This window comes from Triticum urartu, chromosome 7A (assembly GCF_056163025.1).
Source record: "Triticum urartu cultivar PI428250 chromosome 7A, HENAU_Tu73, whole genome shotgun sequence".
NCBI classification, from domain to species: domain Eukaryota; kingdom Viridiplantae; phylum Streptophyta; class Magnoliopsida; order Poales; family Poaceae; genus Triticum; species Triticum urartu.
The window spans coordinates 489,448,940-489,471,021 of NC_141879.1; the positions used below are offsets into that span (position 1 = coordinate 489,448,940).

Below are 22,082 nucleotides of genomic sequence, written 5' to 3' on the forward strand. Positions count from 1 at the left end.
AAACTGAAATCAGCAAGTCTAGATACTGAAAGTAAGTTGTAGCCAAGAGATTCAACGAGCATGACATTTTGAATGGAACTATCATGTGAGATGGCCACCTTACCAAGGCCAATCACTTTACCCTTTGAATTATCACCAAAGGTGACATATTTTCGAGGGCCATTATTTTCAGCAAGCTCACGAAACATCTCTTCATCTCCGGTCATATGATCAGTACATCCACTATCAAGAACCCATTCCTTTCCTCCTGATTCATATCCCCGAAGATTTGCCATAAGACCAAAATGTCTCATTGCATCATCAAGATCGAAGTCACTATCATCCTCATTGTAATATTCATGTTCATCATGATCTTGTGATTCATCATTTCCTAGAGAGGGTAATTCATCAGATAAATGATCATCAAAGTGGTCACTTTTATGAATTCTTATAGCTTTGAGTATGATATCATTAATGATTCCAACATCTCCTTTAGCATGCTTAAGATTGGCAAGTTCAAGAAGACATTTACCAAAACTAGGATCACTAGAGTTCATCTTACTCAAGGCAATAGATTTATGGAGAATTTCATCTAAAGTTTTCAAGGAATGATTGGGAAACCGTTCCTCAAGAAATTTCCATATAGTATAGGCGCAATTTTGAGTAGGCAAACTAGCAATCAAATTTTTGGGCAATCCTCTAATGATGAGCTCAATAGTTCTAAGATTGCGAATCATGTCAATATCTTCATCTAGGGTAGGATGCAAGGGATCAATATGGGGTGCACAAGGGCTAGCAATGTACTTGTTCAAATGATATTGATTGAAAATTACAAGCATCTCATTTTTCCATTCATGAAAGTACTTTCCATCAAGAATAGGCACTCTATGTCTAAGACTCCCTAGAGTAGACACATCCATCTTCCTCCAATGGTGATTAAACCAAAGCAATGGAAACCTGGCTCTGATACCACTTGTAGGATCTAGAAGTAGATGTGTCTAGAGGGGGGTGATTAGACACTTAGTGCTAAAGTTGCAATTTTTAAGCTTTTTCGGTTTAAGTGGAGTTTAGGCACAATTTCAACACACACGATACATATCAAGCAAGCATGCAAAGAGTATATGAGCAGCGGAATGTAAAGCATGCAACTTGCAAGAATGTAATGGGAAGGGTTTGGAGAAATCAAACGCAATTGGAGACACAGATGTTTTTCCCGTGGTTCGGATAGGTGGTTGCTATCCTACATCCACGTTGATGGAGACTTCAACCCACGAAGGGTAACGGTTGCGCGAGTCCACACAGGGCTCCACCCAAGGGTAACGGTTGCACGAGTCCACACAGGGCTCCACCCACGAAGGGTCCACGAAGAAGCAACCACCCACAAAGGGTCCACGAAGAAGCAACCTTGTCTATCCCACCATGGCCATCGCCCACACAGGACTTGCCTCACTAGCGGTAGATCTTCACGAAGTAGGCGATCTCCTTGCCCTTACAAACTCCTTGGTTCAACTCCACAATCTTGTCGGAGGCTCCCAAGTGACACCTAGCCAATCTAGGAGACATCACTCTCCAAGAAGTAACAAATGGTGTGTAGGTAATGAACTCCTTGCTCTTGTGCTTCAAATGATAGTCTCCCCAACACTCAACTCTCTCTCATAGGATTTGGATTTGGTGGAAAGAAGATTTGAGTGGAAAGTAACTTGAGAAGGCTAGAGATCAAGATTCATATGGTAGGAATGGAATATCTTGGTCTCAACACATGAGTAGGTGGTTCTCTCTCAGAACATATGAGTTGGAATGGTGTGTGTGTTCTGATGGCTCTCTCATCGAATGAGAAGGAGGTGGAGGGGTATATATAGCCTCCACACAAAATCCAACCGTTACACACAGTTTTCCAATCTCGGTGGGACCGAATTAATAAACTCGGTCGGACCGAAAATGAAAACCTAGTGACCGTTAGTGATTTCGGTGGGACCGACTGGATCAACTCGGTGGGACCGATGTGCTGGGGTTAGGGTAAATCCAAAACTCGGTTTGACCGATTACTCAAACTCGGTGGGACCGATATGGGTAACAGGTGAAACTGAGATTTGGCCAAGCAAACTCGGTGGAACCGATTGCATATCTCGGTGGGACCGAGAATATTGCAATGGGTAACAGAGAGTTTGCAAGCCCATCTCGATGAGACCGAGATCCCATCGGTGGGACCGAACTGATTAGGGTTTGGCAGTGGCTTATGACAAGTGAAACTCGGTGGCGCCGGATAGGAAAAATCGGTAGGACCGAGTTTGGCTTAGGGTTTAGGTCATATGTGGAAGTGGGAAAGTAGCTGAGGGTTTTGGAGCATATCACTAAGCACATGAAGCAAGAGGCTCATTAAGCAACACCTCATCCCTCCTTGATAGTATTGGCTTTTCCTAAAGACTCAATGTGATCTTGGATCACTAAAATATAAAATGAAGAGTCTTGAGCTTGAAGCTTTAGCCAATCCCTTGTCCTTAGCATCTTGAAGGAGTTCCCACAACCTTTAGTCCATGCCACTCCATTGTTGAACTTATCTGAAACATGCTAGATAGAAGTGTTAGTCCAACAAGAGATATGTTGTCATCAATTATCAAAACCACCTGGGGAGCACTTGTGCTTTCAAATATGATGAGAAAGAGACCCGGGGGCCATAGGTTTCACTAGTGGCTTCTCTCAAGAGTATAAGTATTCTACGGTGGGTGAACAAATTACTGTTGAGCAATTGACAGAATTGAGCATAGTTATGAGAATATTTAGGTGTGATCATGTATATAGGCATCACGTCCGAGACAGTTAGACCGACTCCTGCCTGCATCTACTACTATTACTCCACTCATCGACCGCTATCCAGCATGCATCTAGAGTATTAAGTTAAAAACAGAGTAACGCCTTAAGCAATATGACATGATGTAGAGGGATAGTTTCATGCAATATGATAAAAAAACCCATCTTGTTATCCTCGATGGCAACAATACAATACGTGCCTTGCTGCCCCTTCTGTCACCGGGAAAGGACACCGCAAGATTGAACCCAAAGCTAAGCACTTCTCCCATGGCAAGAACAACCAATCTAATAGGCCAAACCAAACTGATAATTCGAAGAGACTTGCAAAGATAACCAATCATACATAAAAGAATTAAAAGAAGATTCAAATATTATTCATAGATAGACTGGATCATAAACCCACAATTCATCGGTCTCAATAAACACACCGCAAAAAGAAGATTACACGGAATAGATCTCCACGAGAGAGGGGGAGAACATTGTATTGAGATCCAAAAAAAAAAAGAAGAAGCCATCTAGCTACTAACTATGGACCCGTAGGTCTGAAGTAAACTACTCACACTTCATCGGTGGGGCTTGGATGATGATGTAAAAGTCCTCCGTGATCGATTCCCCTTCTGGCGGAGCTCCGAACAGGCCCCAAGATGGGATCTCGTGGATACAAAAAGTTGCGGCGGTGGAATTAGGTTTTTGGTTCCGTCCCCGATTGTTTGGGAGTACGTAGGTATATATAGGAGGAAGGAGTACGTCGGTGGAGCTTCGAGGGGCCCACGAGGCAGGGGCACGCCCTAGGGGGGCGCCCTCCACCCTCGTGACCGCCTCGTGGCTTTCTTGACGAAGGGTCCAAGTCTCCTGGGTCTTATCTGATGAGAAAATCACGTTCCCGAAGATTTCATTCCGTTTGGACTCCGTTTGATATTCTGTTTCTCCGAAACACTGAAATAGGTTAAAAAAACAGCAATTCTGGGCTGGCCTCCGGTTAATAGGTTAGTCCCAAAAATAATATAAAAGTGAAAAATAAAGTCCAATATGGTCCAAAACAGTAGATAATATAGCATGAAGTAATCAAAAATTATAAATACGTTGGAAATGTATCAAATAGCTATGTGGTGATGTGGGTGGGCGTCCTCTCCCCGGCAGACTCCTCGTTCGTCCTCTGGGTGACGTCTTTCCTGGTCACCTTGTCGTCGTCGTCCCTGTTGAAGAAGAGGAAAGCGTCGAAAATGTAGTTGAGCTTGGCCGACTCGAACTCGGAAACCTGACGACAAACAAGCACCCTTGACAGAACAAGCTTCAACAATGAACTATATTGAAGTCAAGAAGAATTCTCCTGCAGACAGATAGGAGGAAGATTTGGTTGGCTACCGTACCTGGCACGTGACATTGGGGCCGAAGAGCTCCTGGAATTGGATCCCCTTGCGACTGTCGACGGCCTCCTTCTCCGACATACATGAGATGAGTGCACATACCGACATGAGCACATACCGGATTGTCCAAGGAAAAAGGATCACGAGCACATTCTGGTCCCCAAGTGACCAACAAGGCATAAATGGCAGTATAAGAATCTATTCAGTGAAGAAACACAGGACTGACATAAACTCACCCAATATTACAACAGAATATAACCTTTGTGTGAAAGCAGGCCAACATACAGAATCCAGAACTTACAACCAAATCAGAGACACGATACCGCACCCGGCTATAGCGCGAACAGAAGATGCTGATGTCGCACGGTACCGAAGGCTGTGCATTGCACAAGTCTTCTCTGAAACAGCAACTCGAAGATTGTGAACCGGAAGGTTGCCTTGGGAATTCTTTCGATTTCTAGAATCACACATGGTTGGAAACGAGCAAAATAGTGTAGGGTACACATAAGTTCAGTGGTAGATGGTTTGGTCTGTTTTGCAATACAAAACACTTGTACAGTATTGTTAGAGTGGGAAACGGACATATAGTGTAGGATGTACCCACAAAATTATACCTTCATTCTTCCGTTTGTCCCTAGAGGTATTTGATCGAAAGAGTTCTGTCTTGATCCATTCTTCGAAGAATTAATTGTTCATAGTCACTGATTCAAGATGATACTGGCAGTAAGAATAGTCCAGCTCCTGACCTCTGCGACAACTTTAAAAGATAAGTTGACAATCTACACATACAATAAAGAAAAAAAAACAGTAACACCATTCTTACCTGAAGAATTCACCCCAAAAAAATTCTACATGAATGCTGACTTGGAGCGAACGTAGCTCCTCTGGATCCCATCTCCACTCCACCTGGAATGCTATTTTTTCGAAAACACCAACATTAGGTGGGTGCCAATTCATTTTTCTTTTAGATTAGAGTCCTGAATATGCTCAGCCAGAAAATGATACAATGCAATTTATATGACACTCTTTAGAGATTATGGTTTTCCATATTCGCGGTTATCTAGCATATTCTGACAGCTCACAAAACCAATTGAGTCCATTGGTGAATTGAAATCGTCTGTTGACACAGCCCAATCAGCCAATCTTTGCACATTATTAGCATGCTGCCATAATTCAAAGAGCTCTGTTGGTAGGTGATTCAAAATAGACCTAATTTGACCCTGGTATCCAGTCATAGAGAAGGAATGCAGAGCAATGTTCCATCTTGGCCATCTAACATTTATGTTCAGCATTTCAGCTGATGTTTCTGCTCCTCTGAGAAAAAACAACAGCCTCCTCCTTTCTTTCAAGCACCACAGCCTCTTTGACATGAATACCAATCCAGAAAGCAAATTTCAACAAGACTGCAATACTGAAATTGATCTACATCTGGTTTTGTGTTAAACCAGATCAAGATTTGGAACATATCCCTCCAGTCTCATCTCATCAACAAGCATGTTGAGGATTTGATACATATCCTCCGCGCCATGCTGTGGTTCATCCCCTGCATAGAATTCAAGAACTCTGCCGCTAACCTCAATCCAGCTGCAACCTGGAATTTTGCTGACACCTCTCTCCCTCATCAGCCCTCTCATCCGTGCAGAGTCATCCAATCTATCTGAGCTTGCATATATCTTGGATGAAACCACATAGTTCCACGAGTTTGAGGGCTCCAGCAGCATGATCCTGTTGATGACCTTGACACTGACCTCAACATTTTTGCATTTCCGACAAGCGGCAAGCAAAGCCCCCAACATCACCGCATCCGCCTTACCAGGGATCTTCTCAATGAAATCCCATGCTTCTTCTAAATGTCCGGCACGTGCCAATAAATCAACCATGCAGGAGTTGTGCTCGATCTTGGGAACGATTTGGAACTCAGATGTCAAGGAACTGAACCAACGCCGACCGTCTTTCAGCAACCCTGCATGCACACAAGCAGAAAGTACTCCTATGAAAGTGATATCGTCCGGCCGCAGCCCTTCCTCCTTCCTCATCAGTTCAAACTGCCGAATAGCTTCATGGCCTCGCCCATTAAAGGCAAGACCACAAATCAAGGCGTTCCATGAAGCTTCATTCTTGCATGGCATTTTCTCAAACAGTTGTATGGCTCTGGTAAAATCTCCACACTTTGAGTATATATCCACTAAAGCAGTCCCAACGTAGACATTGCTGTAGAAGCCTCTTTGTGAGGCATAGCTGTCATGTTCGGTGCCTAGCTCCAGAGCTCCAACTGCAGCACAGGCCGAGAGCACCCCTACCAAGGTTATCGTGCCCCTGCTTGCCGCATGCTGTGAAATAAGGAAATGGCTTCCTTTGACATGCCATTCTGTGCGTACCTGCGTCATCATACAAATCATAAACAAATGATCAGGCAGGCCAGATAAGATCACATTCATCAGAGAATATAATTTCAAAATGAGGACCAAAGTGGATCTATCTATACTTGCCCAGTGATCAAGGCATTCCAAGCGACGTTATCCTTGTCAGCAATGCCATCAAACACTCTCCTCGCCTCCGCCATCTCTCCACACTTCTCGTACATCCCAACGAGAGCCGAGCCGATGAGCGAACCCACCTCGATCCCCGCGGATCTCACCCACTCCTCCAACCACCTGCCAAGCGCCAGGTCTCCGGTGTCCCTGCACGCCGCGAGCACGACCGCCACGGTTACCGCGTTGGGCGCCACCGCGCCCTCGGCGACCATAGCATGGAACATGCGCAACGCGTCGTCCTTCATCCCCGCTGCCTGATACGCCTTTATCATGGAGTTCCAGGACACGACGTCCCGCCGGAGGATTCCGTCGAACACCCTGCGGGCGGCGTGGGGGCGGCCGAGGTTGGAGTACATGGTGATGAGGGAGTGGACGGTGTGGTCGTGGCTTTGTAGCCCGAGCTTCTGCAGGAGCGCATGTGCCGAGACGGCGAAGGCGGGCGCGGGGCACTGGGCAGCGGCGAGGAGGAGGAATGGGAGCGTGTAGGCGTCTGGGCGGAGCGCGGAGCGGAGCATGCGGAGGGAGAGCTGGAGGGACGTGCGTGGGCGGGAGGCGGCGAAGAAGCGGAGGGCGACGTTGAAGGAGAAGGCGGTGGGGGTCGGGTGCGCGGTGAGCAGGAGGAGGGCGTAGTCGGCGGCGGCGGCGGCGGCGGCGGCGGTGGTGGCGGAGGAGGGCGAGGAGATGGAGAGGAGCTTGGAGAGGAAGTGGTTGTACGGGAAGGGGAGGTGGTGGTGGAGGAGGTGGGCGTGCAGCTGCTTCATGGTGGAGAGGGAGTGGCATCTCGAATGGAGCTTGGAGACGGCGGAGGAGACGGGTGGCGGCGTGGCGCGCTGGGCATCGCCGGTGAGGTGCTCCTTCCTTCCTGCCGCTGCTGTTCCGAGCCAGACATGCACGGCCCACTTCAGGACGGCCCTTGATTCTGCAACATGCTGTGAGGTATTTGCAATACTGTCTGCCTTGCAAGTGTCAACATCAAAATTGTCTATGAAGGTCGTCGATCAAACAATGATGCTGATAGCAACATCTCTATCTCTATTCTTATAAAAAAAAACTAATAATGATGGTGTGCCTGCCCAACATGCAATATAGGCCGTCCGATTTATATCCGACGGATAGGAAGAAAACTATGGCAATTTTGCTAAAAAATACCCACACCCCTCTCCACATTTGCAAATAAGGTCTTTCCTCATTCATCATATTCTCTCATAAGATAAACTACTCATATAAATGCATCTTGATGTTCCGTGCAACACATGGACATCTTGCTAGTAGTTTTACAAATTCATTAGCCCTACGTCTCGTGTCCTGAGGCTTGCTTTCTTTGAAGATATGGTTACAGAGATTGCCCGCCCCTAGCCTAGGAGAAGGAGTGCAGCTTATATTAGTGCACCATAGCCTTCATTACTCCCACGTCGCCGGGGCACTTGATGTTCGTAACTATGACTCTACTTTAAGACTGACTAAGGATCCCTCAACCGTTGCAACTCCCACGTCGTCCATTCACCTCTCTTGTCCGGATGATGGTGGCCGTGTCGACTGGAGAATGGATGTTCGAGTGTTGTCGAGGCGTCCGAGTGAACCTTCTGTTATCCGCATACCAATGCTCGCGTAGTCCTAAGACCTACCAGCAATGGTATGGGGCTCTAAATGGGCCCTAAATGACAGATCCTTGACCCTATCTATAGTAGGTAACCTCATCAGCGACCAGCCGAAATTTGGGGGCCGATCGACCGACGCCTATCACTGCCCAACGATAATTGCTCGATCTTAGCAAGTGGATGCTCCTCATAAATCCTCACATCAAGAGCGTCCTTGAATTCCTTTTACATTATTGGATTGGATGTTCCTTATCTTTATTTGACGATTCATGCTAAATCTTGTGGAATACGCACGAGTTAAAGAGGGGAGGGGCAATTCATGCTAAATGAAGTAAGTAATCAGATTGATGAATGCCGTCTAGTGTCCCTCCTCCATCTGGAGTATTTTGCTTCGCACCTGCTCGTCCCTGACAGCCATTTCCCTTACCTCCTCGGCAGTGAACGGCGGCGGCAGCGTGCACAGCTCGCGCCCGGCCACGTACCTCTCCCTGGACTCCATCATGAACTCCCTCTCGCGGCCACGTCTGGGGCAGGCCATGGACTCGACGCAGACCTCCACGGCTTTCTCGGGCACGGTGGGCTTGTACCGGAGCAGCGCACTGTACTGCGTCAGCGCGTGGAGCATGTACTCGTATACGTAGTCCATGCTCATCTCCTCCCTCGCGAACCCGCTGCCTTCTTCGCCCATACGCCGCGCCTGCCCCGGGTGGGCGTTGCCCCAGTCGACGGCGAACTTAATGGCGGCGCACTTGCGCGCCGGGTCGATGGGCCAGTAGTGCTTGCCGGCGACGAGCCCCCGGGTGAAGAAGTCCTCGAAGGGCGTGTCGATGGCCAGCATCGGCGAGTCGCAGGCGAGGATGTACTTCTCGCTCACCGACCACGCCCGTCCCTGCACGTAGATCTTGTACCTGTACCGGCACTGCTTCGCCAGGTCGGAGTCCCTGAAGCCGTTGCGGTGGGCGGCTTTCCAGTCCTGCTTGAACGCCCGCACGTTCCATTCCTTGCCGGCGGCGGAGTCGTTGTTGCACCGGAAGAGGTCGCGGCGCACCGGCGAGACGTCGGGGTTGCCCTTCCAGAACGCGTAGGGCTCCCTGTCTGGCCACGACAGACGCCCGTTCTCTCGGACAAAGTCCTCCGTTAGCGCCCCCCATGGCCGAACGTTGACCTCAGGCCAGCCCCAGAAGGACCAGTCGGGCCAGAGGATGGCCAGCTCCGTCCCGTCCTTGCAGTAGCGGAAGAGCGGCGGCGCGGTGGAATGGTCAGGGTAGTCGGCGGCGCGCAACACGGGAATGTCGCCGGTGCCGAACATGACGTCGACGTCCGGCACGCGGCCGGGGTAGCGGGCGAGCAGCTGGAGGATGCCCCACTGCGTGAAGATATCCCGCGTCTGAAACGATCGGCGATACTTCTCCACGTAGGCGCGCCCGGAGACCACCACGAGCCGGAACTCCGCATTGGGCCGGGCGCGCTCCACCGCGTCTCGCGTGATCCCCGTCGCTCGCCATGGCTCCATGTCCGTGTGGATGTGGCGGAAGTAGTCCGGGCACCAAGGTGGCGGCACGCCCGGGGAGTATTGTTGCTGTGATGACGAGGATGGTGATGGTGATGGTGCTGGTGCTGGCGGTGATGCGCGGCGGCGGCAGAGTGACGGGGACGACGTGTCGTTGCCGCAGCTGAAGGGTATGGGTACGAGGGACGCCGTCGATGAGCGGGTGCGGCCAGGAGCACGCCCATGCCGACTGAAACTGCCGCCGCCGATGACCGGATGGAACGAGTAGTACTGTTGCTGCAGACGAAAGTTAATGGTATATTATAGAGTTATAAGTTGCAAAAAAGAGTTAATATCTTATACGCACTGAATTTCAGCCTAATCTTTTTTATTCTTCTTAAACGGAGGTTTTCTCGAAAAAAGTTAAGCCTAATCACGATGCTACTAACAAGCTTGAGCATAATTCTTCTCGGTTAAAAAACAATGACATTCTTTGATATCTATTAGAGTGTGGTTAGATCTCGGTAGACTTAATCAAGTCTCAATCAAGTGAAATAATAACATGTAAAAAGACAACAAAAAGTTGAAACAGAGAATTTTGCATGTATGATCTAATGAATATGGAGTTGACTAAAACTTAATGAAGTCTCAGTCGAATGAGATTTAGCAACACTTTATTGCACTGAGATCCATGCAAATTTCAGTCAATTAAGACTTAAGGCTGCTCACAATGGGCAAGAACATAAGCTAGTAACTTACACACTTCCCTAGACTATATTACTACCTCCATAATGGGTAGAAACATCTATGTAGTGTCATGCAATGATGTATTTATTAAGTTATAGACTCATTGTTTCTTGGAGTGTGTGATGTTCCGGTAACTTAGCTAGTTACCACAAGCACCTCTCTCTTCATTAAATATGTGCCACATAAGCAAAGTTGTATGTGAGTGTGTGATGTTACTGCTAAGTTCCTCCCCATTGTGACCAGCCTAATCAAGTCTCGGTCGATGCTATATTCATGAGATCTTACATTGAGACCCGTGTAAATTTTGCTTTTTAGTTTTTTTCTTACATATTATATCATTTGACTTAGAGATGGTGTGACTTGATTAAGTTTTAGTCGACTGAGGCCTAACCACACTCTTAAATTGTCTACAAGCTTTTTTCGGTGTCTTCTTCTTCAAGGCGGAGATTTGTTATACATATCTCTTCTGGACTACAGCGATTACTTCCCTACCATTGCTTCTACAAGCTCCTATATTTATACAAATTTTCTCCGTCCAGATGTAGACCCAGAGACGGTATCGAGCTTTGCTCGTAGCGCGTCATCGGTGGATGTAGGAGAAAAAAGATTTCAACACCCCTAAAAATTTGTTGCAATTTTCTTTTTCTCTAAGTGTGTGTTTATGAGACTTGCGATACTTATGGCATTATTAGCCCTTTCCAGAAAAGAAAAAGGAACGTACTTAGGATTAATTCATGACTTGTACGCGCATGTGTGCGTATCTTAAGTTGGGGCCAAAGGCATTGACTGCAATTAACTTAAGTGTATGCGACTTCCAACGTGATGAAGGCTCGATTAACTAAGCTAATCCAGTCTAATCTACGCGTTTATTTACTTAAGATGGCCGTTACAGGGTTGATTACGGTTAAGGCATGCTAGAGATTTACGCAAAGGTGGCTTAAGTACGTAAAATACTGGCAGTTGCTAATACAAAATACTAGTACTACTACGTACTCTTTTTCTAGCTTTTTATCCTTGTCTGGTGAGGGAAAGCTACACTTACTGGATCGAGAACTCGTGCTAGTATATACTCCCTCCGTTTCATAATGTAATATATATAAATATTTTGAAAATTTTAAATTTACAAACTTTGACCAAGTTTATAGCGAAAAGTATATCTTGTGGTGTACTCCTTCCGTCCCATAATGTAAGACGTATCAAAAAAACATCTTATATTATAAGACGGAGAAAGTATCTAATAAAATGAATTTGATATTTTAGATGCATATGTTTTTTCGTAAACTTGATCAAAATGTATAAACTTTGACTTCTCAAAATATCTATGTGCCCTACATTACGGAACGGATGGAGTATGTATCAATGTATATGCAACCTATATAATTTGTATTTCCTCCGATCCAAATTAATTTACAGTTTTAGTATAACACTGAGGGAGTACGGTCGACCGCTTCGTTCTAATTAAGACCGGTACCCATAGCTATAGAAGTTGATTTAATCATTGCACTTTTATAGCTAGCTAATCGATGGCTTGTCATGGATTTCGGCTTGTTAATTGGATAAGTTCATTATCAGAAGTACTTAGAACAGGCGGGTACTGGCCTATATTTTCGAAAGGAGGCGATCACCCGGCTTTATGGCCGAAGCCCTTTGGAAAGGTTCAATAGTTCGTGTGGCTCTACACACAATCATGCATTCATGCAGTTGATGTGTGTCAGTGTGTGTGTATGTTGGAGGTACACAGTACTCAAAGAAAAAAAAATAGGAACTACACTTACAACAGCTTCGTGGTGGATCCAGTTGGTGCCGACGAGCAAAGCAAGAAACACAAGAAACACAAGGCTGCTCGTCGTCGTCTTCCAGCACGGCTTCGTTGCTGGTGATGACGACGGCTGATGCTCCGCCGGCGGATCATCGACGATCTCTTCCCGGGCTGCAGGAGGCGGCGGCACCATCGCCGCCCTCTCTTCCTCGACGGCTGCTGGATTGAAACTCTTCATCCAACTATATTTTTTAACTGGCCAGTAGACGAACTGAAGAGGGAAATGAATCAGTCCTCCTGCTCTGCATACATACATGCATGTACCGTTATATATGGTGGGCTGGCCGGAGTGCTCAAGTGCGTGCCTACTTGACTCGTAGAGACCCCTCAAAAAAAAAAACTTGACCTGTAGAGTTTCTCCAGCGAAAAAGTTTCATTTTTTGAAGCATTGGCAGCACATGCAATGCTCCTTTTTTGTATTGAGGGGAATGTGCAATGCTCTTATCCAGTCCTTAAGGGAGACCTCCTATATGCGCGTCCTTTAGCCGGCCGATATGCGGGGCGAGGTGCCACTTATTTTTTTTGCTTTTCTTCCTTTGTTTTATTATTATAATTAGTAGGAAAATGGCCCGTGCGATGCAACGGGATAAAAGTTCTGTAAAAAGCTACACCGTGTCTTGGTTTCATGGCTTAAGGACTTTTTAATCCAGGACGGAGGTAGTATTTGAGAGAATTGATCAAAAGACAATGATAGCAAATAGCTAGGCGCCCGTGGTTGCAACGGTAGAAAGAATTGATGTGTATTTAAATTTAGTGAGAGTTCCATGTCCATCAACATCTTGGTTCTAGGTTCTACTCTCTCCGTTTGGAATTACTTGTCGCAGAAATGGATGTATCTAGACATATTTTAGTTCTAGATACATTCATTTTTGAGACAAGTAATTCCGAACGGAGGGAGTATGTCCATTCCAAAGACGCTACAAATATATTATCATGCATAACCTGCAATCCCATTTTAATTATAGTTGACACCACCATAATATCTCTATGAAAAGCGCTAGCCGCTATCCGGAAGTAGAGAGGAAAAAAAAAGAAAAACAAGGTCCACAATTGTCTAGACTTTAATTATTGCGGGATGATAATCTGTTTTATGTCGGTTTTATCTTCTCAGGAGCAAGCGAAGTATAGTTTATACTCAATATTTTGACATTCAACATGTACGTACTACAATTTCAAAAGGGCAATAATATCCGATAATACCCAATGCATTGCCCTTCATGAATTATCTTGGTCTGTTCTCACCGATGATCTGCTAGCAACCCCGTTTTAATTCGGTGCCTAGGTACTATTTTATTCGGCATTGGTGGTTAAAACATTCAGTACCGGTGCATAAAATACAATATTTTGAAGGAAAAGAAGGCTTGTGTATATTCAAGTTGCTAATTCCCATGAATAGCCACGCGGCGAGGAGAGTCCGCATGTGGTTGGGTATAGGATAGAAAGAAACTACTGGACCAGTAGGCCTAGGCGGTGGTGTGGGACCCAGTGGACGCCATGTGTAACTCGCGCGAGATCTCTCGCCTGCTCGACCGCCGTGGAACCACCGAATAGATCGCTCAGTCTTATCTCTAGACGCGGCATTGTTAGAGTTGTGTCGAATATTGTGTACAAGGTAGGTTATAGTTGGACTTGTAGTTGTATTGTCTTTACATAGGATATGGAGTTGTGTCCTAATAGAACACTTGTATCATAGGCCTCTCATATATATAGTGGGGCTAGACACACGACGTAACCTATGCCAACATAATAGTACCGGAACGCAGGGGAAGCCGGCGGCATGTGCCGGTGTCCAGAGCGACCGGATGCGGTATTGTGACTGTGTCACGGGGAGGAGCGCCCGTAGTCAAGCCCCGGGGATGTAGCCATATCGGTGAACCTCACTAACAAATCTTGGTGTCGTGCTCGTGTGATTGCTTGGTCCTTGAATGATCGACGGTATGCTTCGGATTTATTTTAACAAGTGGTATCATGAGCAAGGTTGTTCGGAGGCTGCGGATCATGTTGATTTAGAGGAAGGGTTGATTTTCTAGATCGGTATCGTCTACACAGAAGTTGTCGTAATACAATATGTGTTGCGCGGTTGAGATCGATCGGAAGAAGTCAGGCAAACAACAGTCTGGGCGAGTTGCGGTCAGAATCAGATCAGATGGCTCGGCGCTTGGAAGCCGCCTGGAAGGAGCGCGTGGCTGGCCGAGCCCTGTGCGAGGTGCGTGCTGGGGCGGCAGGCTTGGAGCGTGGAGTGCTAGCGATGCTAGCCCGCGTTGGAAGCGCGAGCGCGTGGAGGCGCGACTGCCAAGCTAGGCTGCTCGGGAACACGTACAACGTTGATGCTGTAGTGAGATTTGTTTGGACCAAAAGTGGACCGAGTCCATATATGACACAGAGATTGGCAGGTAAATCAATTGGCGAAAGACATCTATCAAGGCATATGGATCCATCGAAATTAGCAGGAGGGGTTGACAAGGCAATTGCTAGCATCGAGGAGTTGAGCCAAGGGAGTAGATCACGTGAAGGCCAAGTTTTTTTTCTGGTCGAGGCAACCACGCTGGGTTTGCTCATGTACTTCCGCGTAGTGGGACAGCTCGGGTATTTTTCACACAGTCAGTCATACAAAGAACTATGGCACCAACGGTACCTGGTTTGAGGTGGAGAAGTTCGTGGAACTGAAAACCTTGGGTTATGGCAGACACGGATGAAAGATTTATTGGCACAACATGGATACTTGAAGGTGTTGCTGGAAGTCATGTTAGTTAATATGGAATTATTATGTGATGGATGGAAATTCGCGGAAGACGATTTGGGAGCCTAGAGCATGTCGTTGCAGTCGAACAAGTTCGGCTGGGTCGGACTAGACAGTCTGACGGATCGACGCAAGTCGGTTGGTACAGAAGACGGTGATGGGATCGGCGACAATGACATAGGAGCGTGATGCTGATGGTGACCGACTTCTGGGGCGTGGAAACACGTGGCATAGGCCCGAGGGCTTGTGTGGCTTCGACAAGACTATGGCGCGTGGTTGATTTAAGGTGGTGTACACACGGAGCTTGAAGACGACGGGGCACGAGGGTGGATTGATCATCTACCATGGAGTCATGTTGAAGGTGGAGCTGGATTGAGGGGCTACGGTGTAAGGATCCAGAGAATCGAAGCCTATTTCAGCGGGGGAAAAAGCGAGGGACACGTAATTCGGGCTGGAGCTCAGTGGTCTGATGGAAGCGTGAAACTCGCCATCGGTCGGTGATGATCGGTGATACTCTGCAGTGGGGGTTGAGTGGTGTGGGTTCACGACCCTTGAGACTCGACCGGGACAGTGGAGGCTCGACGCGATAGTAGCGGCGAGGCGTGCGGTACGCACGGGACATGGAGACGGGCCAGGGCTCTGGTGGTCATACATGTGGTGAGAAAACTACGAATTTGATTCGGGATGAATACAAGCAACGATGAAATTTCTTCAAGTTTCAGATCGACGGTCAAGAAAGGAGCGGTGATGTAACGCCCCAAGACCGGAGCTTCAGATGCCTTCCAGGGTTTCCGGGTTTCATCGTGTGAGTTGTTGGTTTATTGCATTCATCTTTGCATTTGTGCATTGCATCATGTCATCATGCCATCATGTCTTTAATCTTTGCAACTCAAATAAATAAACCGTATGGATCTTCGATCCATTTAAACTGAGGGAAGAGTGACTTCTCTTTATAACATTATTCTCCTAATATTTATGGAGCTATATTAAATATTTCATTTTCGGAATCACCCATAACACACGTGGGAAATATTTTCCATGTCTATTCCTCTTCGAGTTTGACCTTCAAACCTTGCCAATATTTTGAAGGAAATATGCCCTAGAGGCAATAATAAAGTTATTATTTATTTCCTTATATCATGATAAATGTTTATTATTCATGCTAGAATTGTATTAATCGGAAACATAATACATGTGTGAATACATAGACAAACAGAGTGTCACTAGTATGCCTCTACTTGACTAGCTCGTTAATCAAAGATGGTTATGTTTCCTAACCATGGACAAAAGAGTTGTTATTTGATTAACGAGATCACATCATTAGTTGAATGATCTGATTGACATGACCCATTCCATTAGCTTAGCACCTGATCGTTTAGTATGTTGCTATTGCTTTCTTCATGACTTATACATGTTCCTATGACTATGAGATTATGCAACTCCCGTTTGCCGGAGGAACACTTTGGGTGCTACCAAACGTCACAACATAACTGGGTGATTATAAAGGAGCATTACAGGTGTCTCCAAAGATAGATGTTGGGTTGGCGTATTTCGAGATTAGGATTTGTCACTCCGATTGTCGGAGAGGTATCTCTGGGCCCTCTCGGTAATGCACATCACATAAGCCTTGCAAGCATTGTAACTAATATGTTAGTTGCGAGATGATGTATTACGGAACGAGTAAAGAGACTTGCCGGTAACGAGATTGAACTAGGTATTGGATACCGACGATCGAATCTCGGGCAAGTAACATACCGATGACAAAGGGAACAACGTATGTTGTTATGCGGTCTGACCGATAAAGATCTTCGTTGAATATGTAGGAGCCAATATGGGCATCCAGGTCCCACTATTGGTTATTGACCGAAGATGTGTCTCGGTCATGTCTACATTGTTCTCGAACCCGTAGGGTCCGCACGCTTAAAGTTGCGATGATAGTTGTTATGAGTTTTATGCATTTTGATGTACCGAATGTTGTTCGGAGTCCGAGATGAGATCACGGACATGACGAGGAACTCCGGAATAGTCCGGAGATAAAGTTTGATATATATGATAATAGTGTTTGGTCACCGGAAGGGTTCCGGAAATCACCGAAAGGGGTTCCGGATGTTTCCCGAAATGTTTGGGTACGAGAACACTTTATTTGGGCCAAAGGGGAAAGCCCACAAGGTTTTTGGAAAGCGCAAAAGGAAGTTTTGCGGAGTCCAGGGGCCAGACGCCGGGATCCCTGGCGTCTGGCCCTGGAGTCCGAGAAGGACTCTTGCCTATCGGGTGAAACCGACTTTGTGAAGGCTTTAACTCCAAGTTTCGACCCTAGGGCTCAAGATATAAATAGAGGGGCAGGGTTAGCACCAAAGATAGATCAAGAAACACAAGTTGATCCACGTGATCTATTCCTTAGCCGTGTGCGGTGCCCCCAGCCACCATAGTCCTCGATAATACTGTAGCGGAGTTTAGGCGAAGCCCTGCTGCTGTAGTACATCATGATCGTCACCACGCCGTCGTGCTGACGGAACTCTTCCCCGACACTTTGCTGGATCGGAGTCCGGGGATCGTCATCGAGCTGAACGTGTGCTCGAACTCGGAGGTGCCGTAGTTTCGGTGCTTGATCGGTTGGATCGTGAAGACGTACGACTACTTCCTCTACGTCGTGTCAACGCTTCCGCAGTCGGTCTGCGTGGGTACGTAGACAACACTCTCCCCTCTCGTTGCTATGCATCACATGATCTTGCGTGTGCGTAGGAATTTTTTTGAAATTACTACGAAACCCAACAGTGGCATCCGAGCCTAGGTTATTTATGTTGATGTTATATGCACGAGTAGAACACAAGTGCGTTGTGGGCGATATAAGTCATACTGCCTACCAGCATGTCATACTTTGGTTCGGCGGCATTGTTGGACGAGACGACCCGGACCAACATTACGCGTACGCTTACGTGAGACCGGTTCCCCCGACGTGCTTTGCACATAGGTGGCTTGCGGGCGACTGTCTCTCCAACTTTAGTTGAACCAAGTATGGCTATGCCCGGTCCTTGCGAAGGTTAAAACGGAGTCTATTTGACAAACTATCGTTGTGGTTTTGATGCGTAGGTGAGATTGGTTCTTGCTTAAGCCCGTAGCAGCCACGTAAAACTTGCAACAACAAAGTAGAGGACGTCTAACTTGTTTTTGCAGGGCATGTTGTGATGTGATATGGTCAAGACATGATGCTGAATTTTATTGTATGAGATGATCATATTTTGTAACCGAGTTATCGGCAACTGGCAGGAGCCATATGGTTGTCGCTTTATTGTATGCAATGCAATCGCGATGTAATGCTTTACTTTATTACTAAGCGGTAGTGATAGTCGTAGAATCATAAGCTTGGCGAGACGACAACTATGCTACGATGGAGATCAAGGTGTCACGCCGGTGACGATGGTGATCACGACGGTGCTTCGGAGATGGAGATCACAAGCACAAGATGATGATGGCCATATCATATCACTTATATTGATTGCATGTGATGTTTATCCTTTTATGCATCTTATCTTGCTTTGATTGACGGTAGCATTATAAGATGATCTCTCACTAAATTATCAAGAAGTGTTCTCCCTGAGTATGCACCGTTGCGAAAGTTCTTCGTGCTGAGACACCACGTGATGATCGGGTGTGATATGTTCTACGTTCAAATACAACGGGTGCAAAACAGTTGCACACGCGGAATACTCAGGTTATACTTGACGAGCCAAGCATATACAGATATGGCCTCGGAACACGGAGACCGAAAGGTCGAGCGTGAATCATATAGTAGATATGATCAACATAACGATGTTCACCATTGAAAACTACTCCATCTCACGTGATGATCGGTTATGGTTTAGTTGATTTGGATCACGTAATCACTTAGAGGATTAGAGGGATGTCTATCTAAGTGGGAGTTCTTTAATTAATTTGATTAACTGAACTTTAATTTATCATGAACTTAGTCCTGGTAGTATTAGCATATCTATGTTGTAGATCAATAGCTCGCGTTGTTGCTTTCATATGTTTATTTTGATATGTTCCTAGAGAAAATTGTGTTGAAATATGTTAGTAGCAATAATGCGGATTGGATCCGTGATCTGAGGTTTATCCTCATTGCTGCACAGAAGAATTATATCCTTGATGCACCGCTAGGTGACAGACCTATTGCAGGAGCAGATGCAGACGTTATGAACATTTGGCTAGCTCAATATGATGACTACTTGATATTTTAAGTGCACCATGCTTAACGGCTTAGAATCGGGACTTCAAAGACGTTTTGAACATCATGGACCATATGAGATGTTCCAGGAGTTGAAGTTAATATTTCAAGCAAATACCCGAGTTGAGAGATATGAAGTCTCCAACAAGTTCTATAGCTAAAAGATGGAGGAGAATCGCTCAACTAGTGAGCATGTGCTCAGATTGTCTGGGTACTACAATCGCTTGAATCAAGTGGGAGTTAATCTTCCAGATAAGATAGTGATTGACAGAATTCTCTAGTCACTATCACCAAGTTAGTAGAACTTCGTGATGAACTATAATATGCAAGGGATAACATGAAGAAACTCCCAAGCTCTTCGTAATGCTGAAATCAACGAAGGTAGAAATCAAGAAAAACATCAAGTGTTGATGGTTGACAAGATCACTAGTTTCAAGAAAAGGGCAGAGGGAAGAAGGGGAACTTCAAGAAGAACAGCAAGCAAGTTGCTGCTCAAGTGAAGAAGCCCAAGTCTGGTCCTAAGCCTGAGACTAAGTGCTTCTACTGCAAAGGGACTGGTCACTGGAAGCGGAACTACCCCAAGTGATTGGCGGATAAGAAGGATGGCAAAATGAACATAAGTATATTTGATATACATGTTATTGATGTGTACTTTACTAGTGTTTATAGCAAACCCTCAGTATTTGATACTAGTTTAGTTGCTAAGATTAGTAACTCGAAACGGGAGTTGCAGAATAAATAGAGACTAGTTAAGGGTGAAGTGACGATGTGTGTTGGAAATGGTTCCAAGATTGATATGATCATCATCGCACACTCCCTATAATTTCGAGATTAGTGTTGAACCTAAATAAGTGTTATTTAGTGTTTGCGTTGAGCATGAATATGATTTGATCATGTTTATTGTAATACGGTTATTCATTTAAGTAAGAGAATAAATTGTTGTTCTGTTTATATGAATAAAACCTTATATGGTTACACACCCAATGAAAATAGTTTGTTGGATCTCGATCGTAGTGATACACATAATCATAATATTGAAACCAAAAGATGCAAAGTTAATAATGATAGTGCAACTTATTTGTAGCACTGCCGTTTAGGTCATATTGGTGTAAAGCGCATGAAGAAACTCCATGCTGATGGGCTTTTGGAATCACTTGATTATGAATCAGTTGATGCTTGCGAACCATGCCTCATGGGCAAGATGACTAAGACTCTGTTCTTCGGAACAATGGAGCAAGCAACAGATTTGTTGGAAATCATACATACTGATGTATGTGGTCCGATGAATATTGAGGCTCGCGACAAGTATCATTATTTTCTGATCTTCACAGATGATTTGAGCAGATATGAGTATATCTACTTGATGAAACATAAGTCTGAAATATTTGAAAAGTTCAAAGAATTTCAGAGTGAAGTGAAAAATCATCGTAACAAGAAAATAAAGTTTCTACGATCTGATCGTAGAGAAGAGTATTTGAGTTACGAGTTTGGCCTTCAGTTAAAAACAATGTGAAATAGTTTCACTACTCATGCCACCTGGAACATGTAACATCCCAAATTTGCAATTTGGAATGTTATACACTAGATCATCATGCATATCATATTTTCATGCATTTTGGTTGATCCTAGAAATTTCACGCAACTCAAGGACCCACGGAGAGAGTTGGAGATTTCGTTATTTTCATATTTGAGTTCTCTCAAATTTTGGGAAAGAGGATCATTTGATTTATTTATTTCATCTTCAATTATTTTTCCAATATCAAAAAGATGAGAGAGGGAATAATATGACTTTCCCAAAGTTCGGAAAAATGAAGATCTAATGAATAAATCAAATTTTGGTTTTGCCGGAGTTTTGTTTGCTTTTTATTTGGATAGGGAAAAATGCGCGTTTTCAAAAATTGCATTTTTTTAGGCCCGGAGGAAAGTTCATTTTGTTCGGCTCATTTTTAGGAGTCGGAGAAAATTTACTTTAGGAATTTTGGAGTTCGTTTAGATAGTTTTTCTTTTGTTTTTCTGCGCGCGAAACCGATTAAAAAAAAAGAAGGGACGCAGGCCCAGCCGCCTGGGCCAAGGCCGGCCCAGCCGCGCGCGCCAGCCGCCAGCCCCGCCGCCAGGCCGAGTCCCAGCGGGACTCCAGCCGCCGCCGCCTCCCCTTGCCCCTTCCCCAAGTCTCTAGCCCCCCCACCTATATAAATACCCCCATAACCCCCCCCCCTCTCCCCACACCACCCCAAGCCCCAAGCCGCCGCCGCCTTTAGCCGCCGCCGCCGCCCTAAGCCGCCGCCCGGAGCCCCGTCTCCCGAGGTAGCCGCGCCGCCTCTTCTTTTCCTCGGTTCGATTTTTCTTCTAGAAAATCGTTCCGTTTCTTTTCCGTTTCTCTTCCGGCTTTGTTTCGGTTCTTTTCCGAAAACCCTAGATCGGTTTTCGTTCTTATTTCGGACCATTCGTCTCAACAAACGTGATCTCCGATTTTTCCCGGTTAATGACGCCCGTTCGTTTAACCGTTCGTCTCTTTCTTTTCGTCGGATTTATTCCGCGATCGTGATCTCAGATCCGATCTTCGTTCTAGTCTTTCTTCTCGCTCGTTTATCGGAATCAGGTGATTCAAGCGCCTGGAGTTTCGTTTCGAAACCGCCGTTCCGACTAATCAACTTGAACAAGTTTTTGCCACGATAAAATTTGACCTAGTTTCAACCTGCTAGAACCGAGTTGTTTTCTTCCGCCGTTTGTTTTCCGTTTCTTTGTTCAGTTCGTTCTTTCTTTGCAACCGAAGTTC

General features: G+C 45.7%; 1 protein-coding gene and 1 pseudogene across 2 annotated transcripts; both read right to left on the reverse strand.

Moving 5' to 3' along the window:
• Positions 1-3,173: 3,173 nt before the first annotated feature.
• Positions 3,174-8,386, reverse strand: LOC125524445 (pentatricopeptide repeat-containing protein At2g34400 pseudogene; annotated as a pseudogene). Its single transcript, XR_015610023.1, has 5 exons — positions 8,314-8,386; positions 6,640-7,670; positions 4,978-6,532; positions 4,158-4,902; positions 3,174-4,064 (listed from the first exon to the last, which is right to left on the reverse strand). The product of XR_015610023.1 is annotated as a pentatricopeptide repeat-containing protein At2g34400 pseudogene (transcript).
• Positions 8,387-8,476: 90 nt separating this feature from the next.
• LOC125522515 (uncharacterized) lies at positions 8,477-12,597 on the reverse strand. Its single transcript, XM_048687568.2, has 2 exons — positions 12,298-12,597; positions 8,477-10,072 (listed from the first exon to the last, which is right to left on the reverse strand). The coding sequence occupies exons 1-2, from the start codon at positions 12,595-12,597 to the stop codon at positions 8,645-8,647; spliced, it is 1,728 nt and encodes a 575-aa protein (XP_048543525.2). The 3' UTR covers positions 8,477-8,644.
• Positions 12,598-22,082: the final 9,485 nt, after the last annotated feature.

Bases quoted from the DNA above. Each gene is read 5' to 3' on its own strand.
- LOC125522515 (XM_048687568.2), bottom strand. From the start codon at position 12,597: ATGTATGTATGCAGAGCAGGAGGACTGATTCATTTCCCTCTTCAGTTC. The intron at 10,073-12,297 runs GTAAGTGTAGTT...TTTCGTCTGCAG, and splicing joins GGATCCACCACGAAGCTGTT to CAACAGTACTACTCGTTCCA.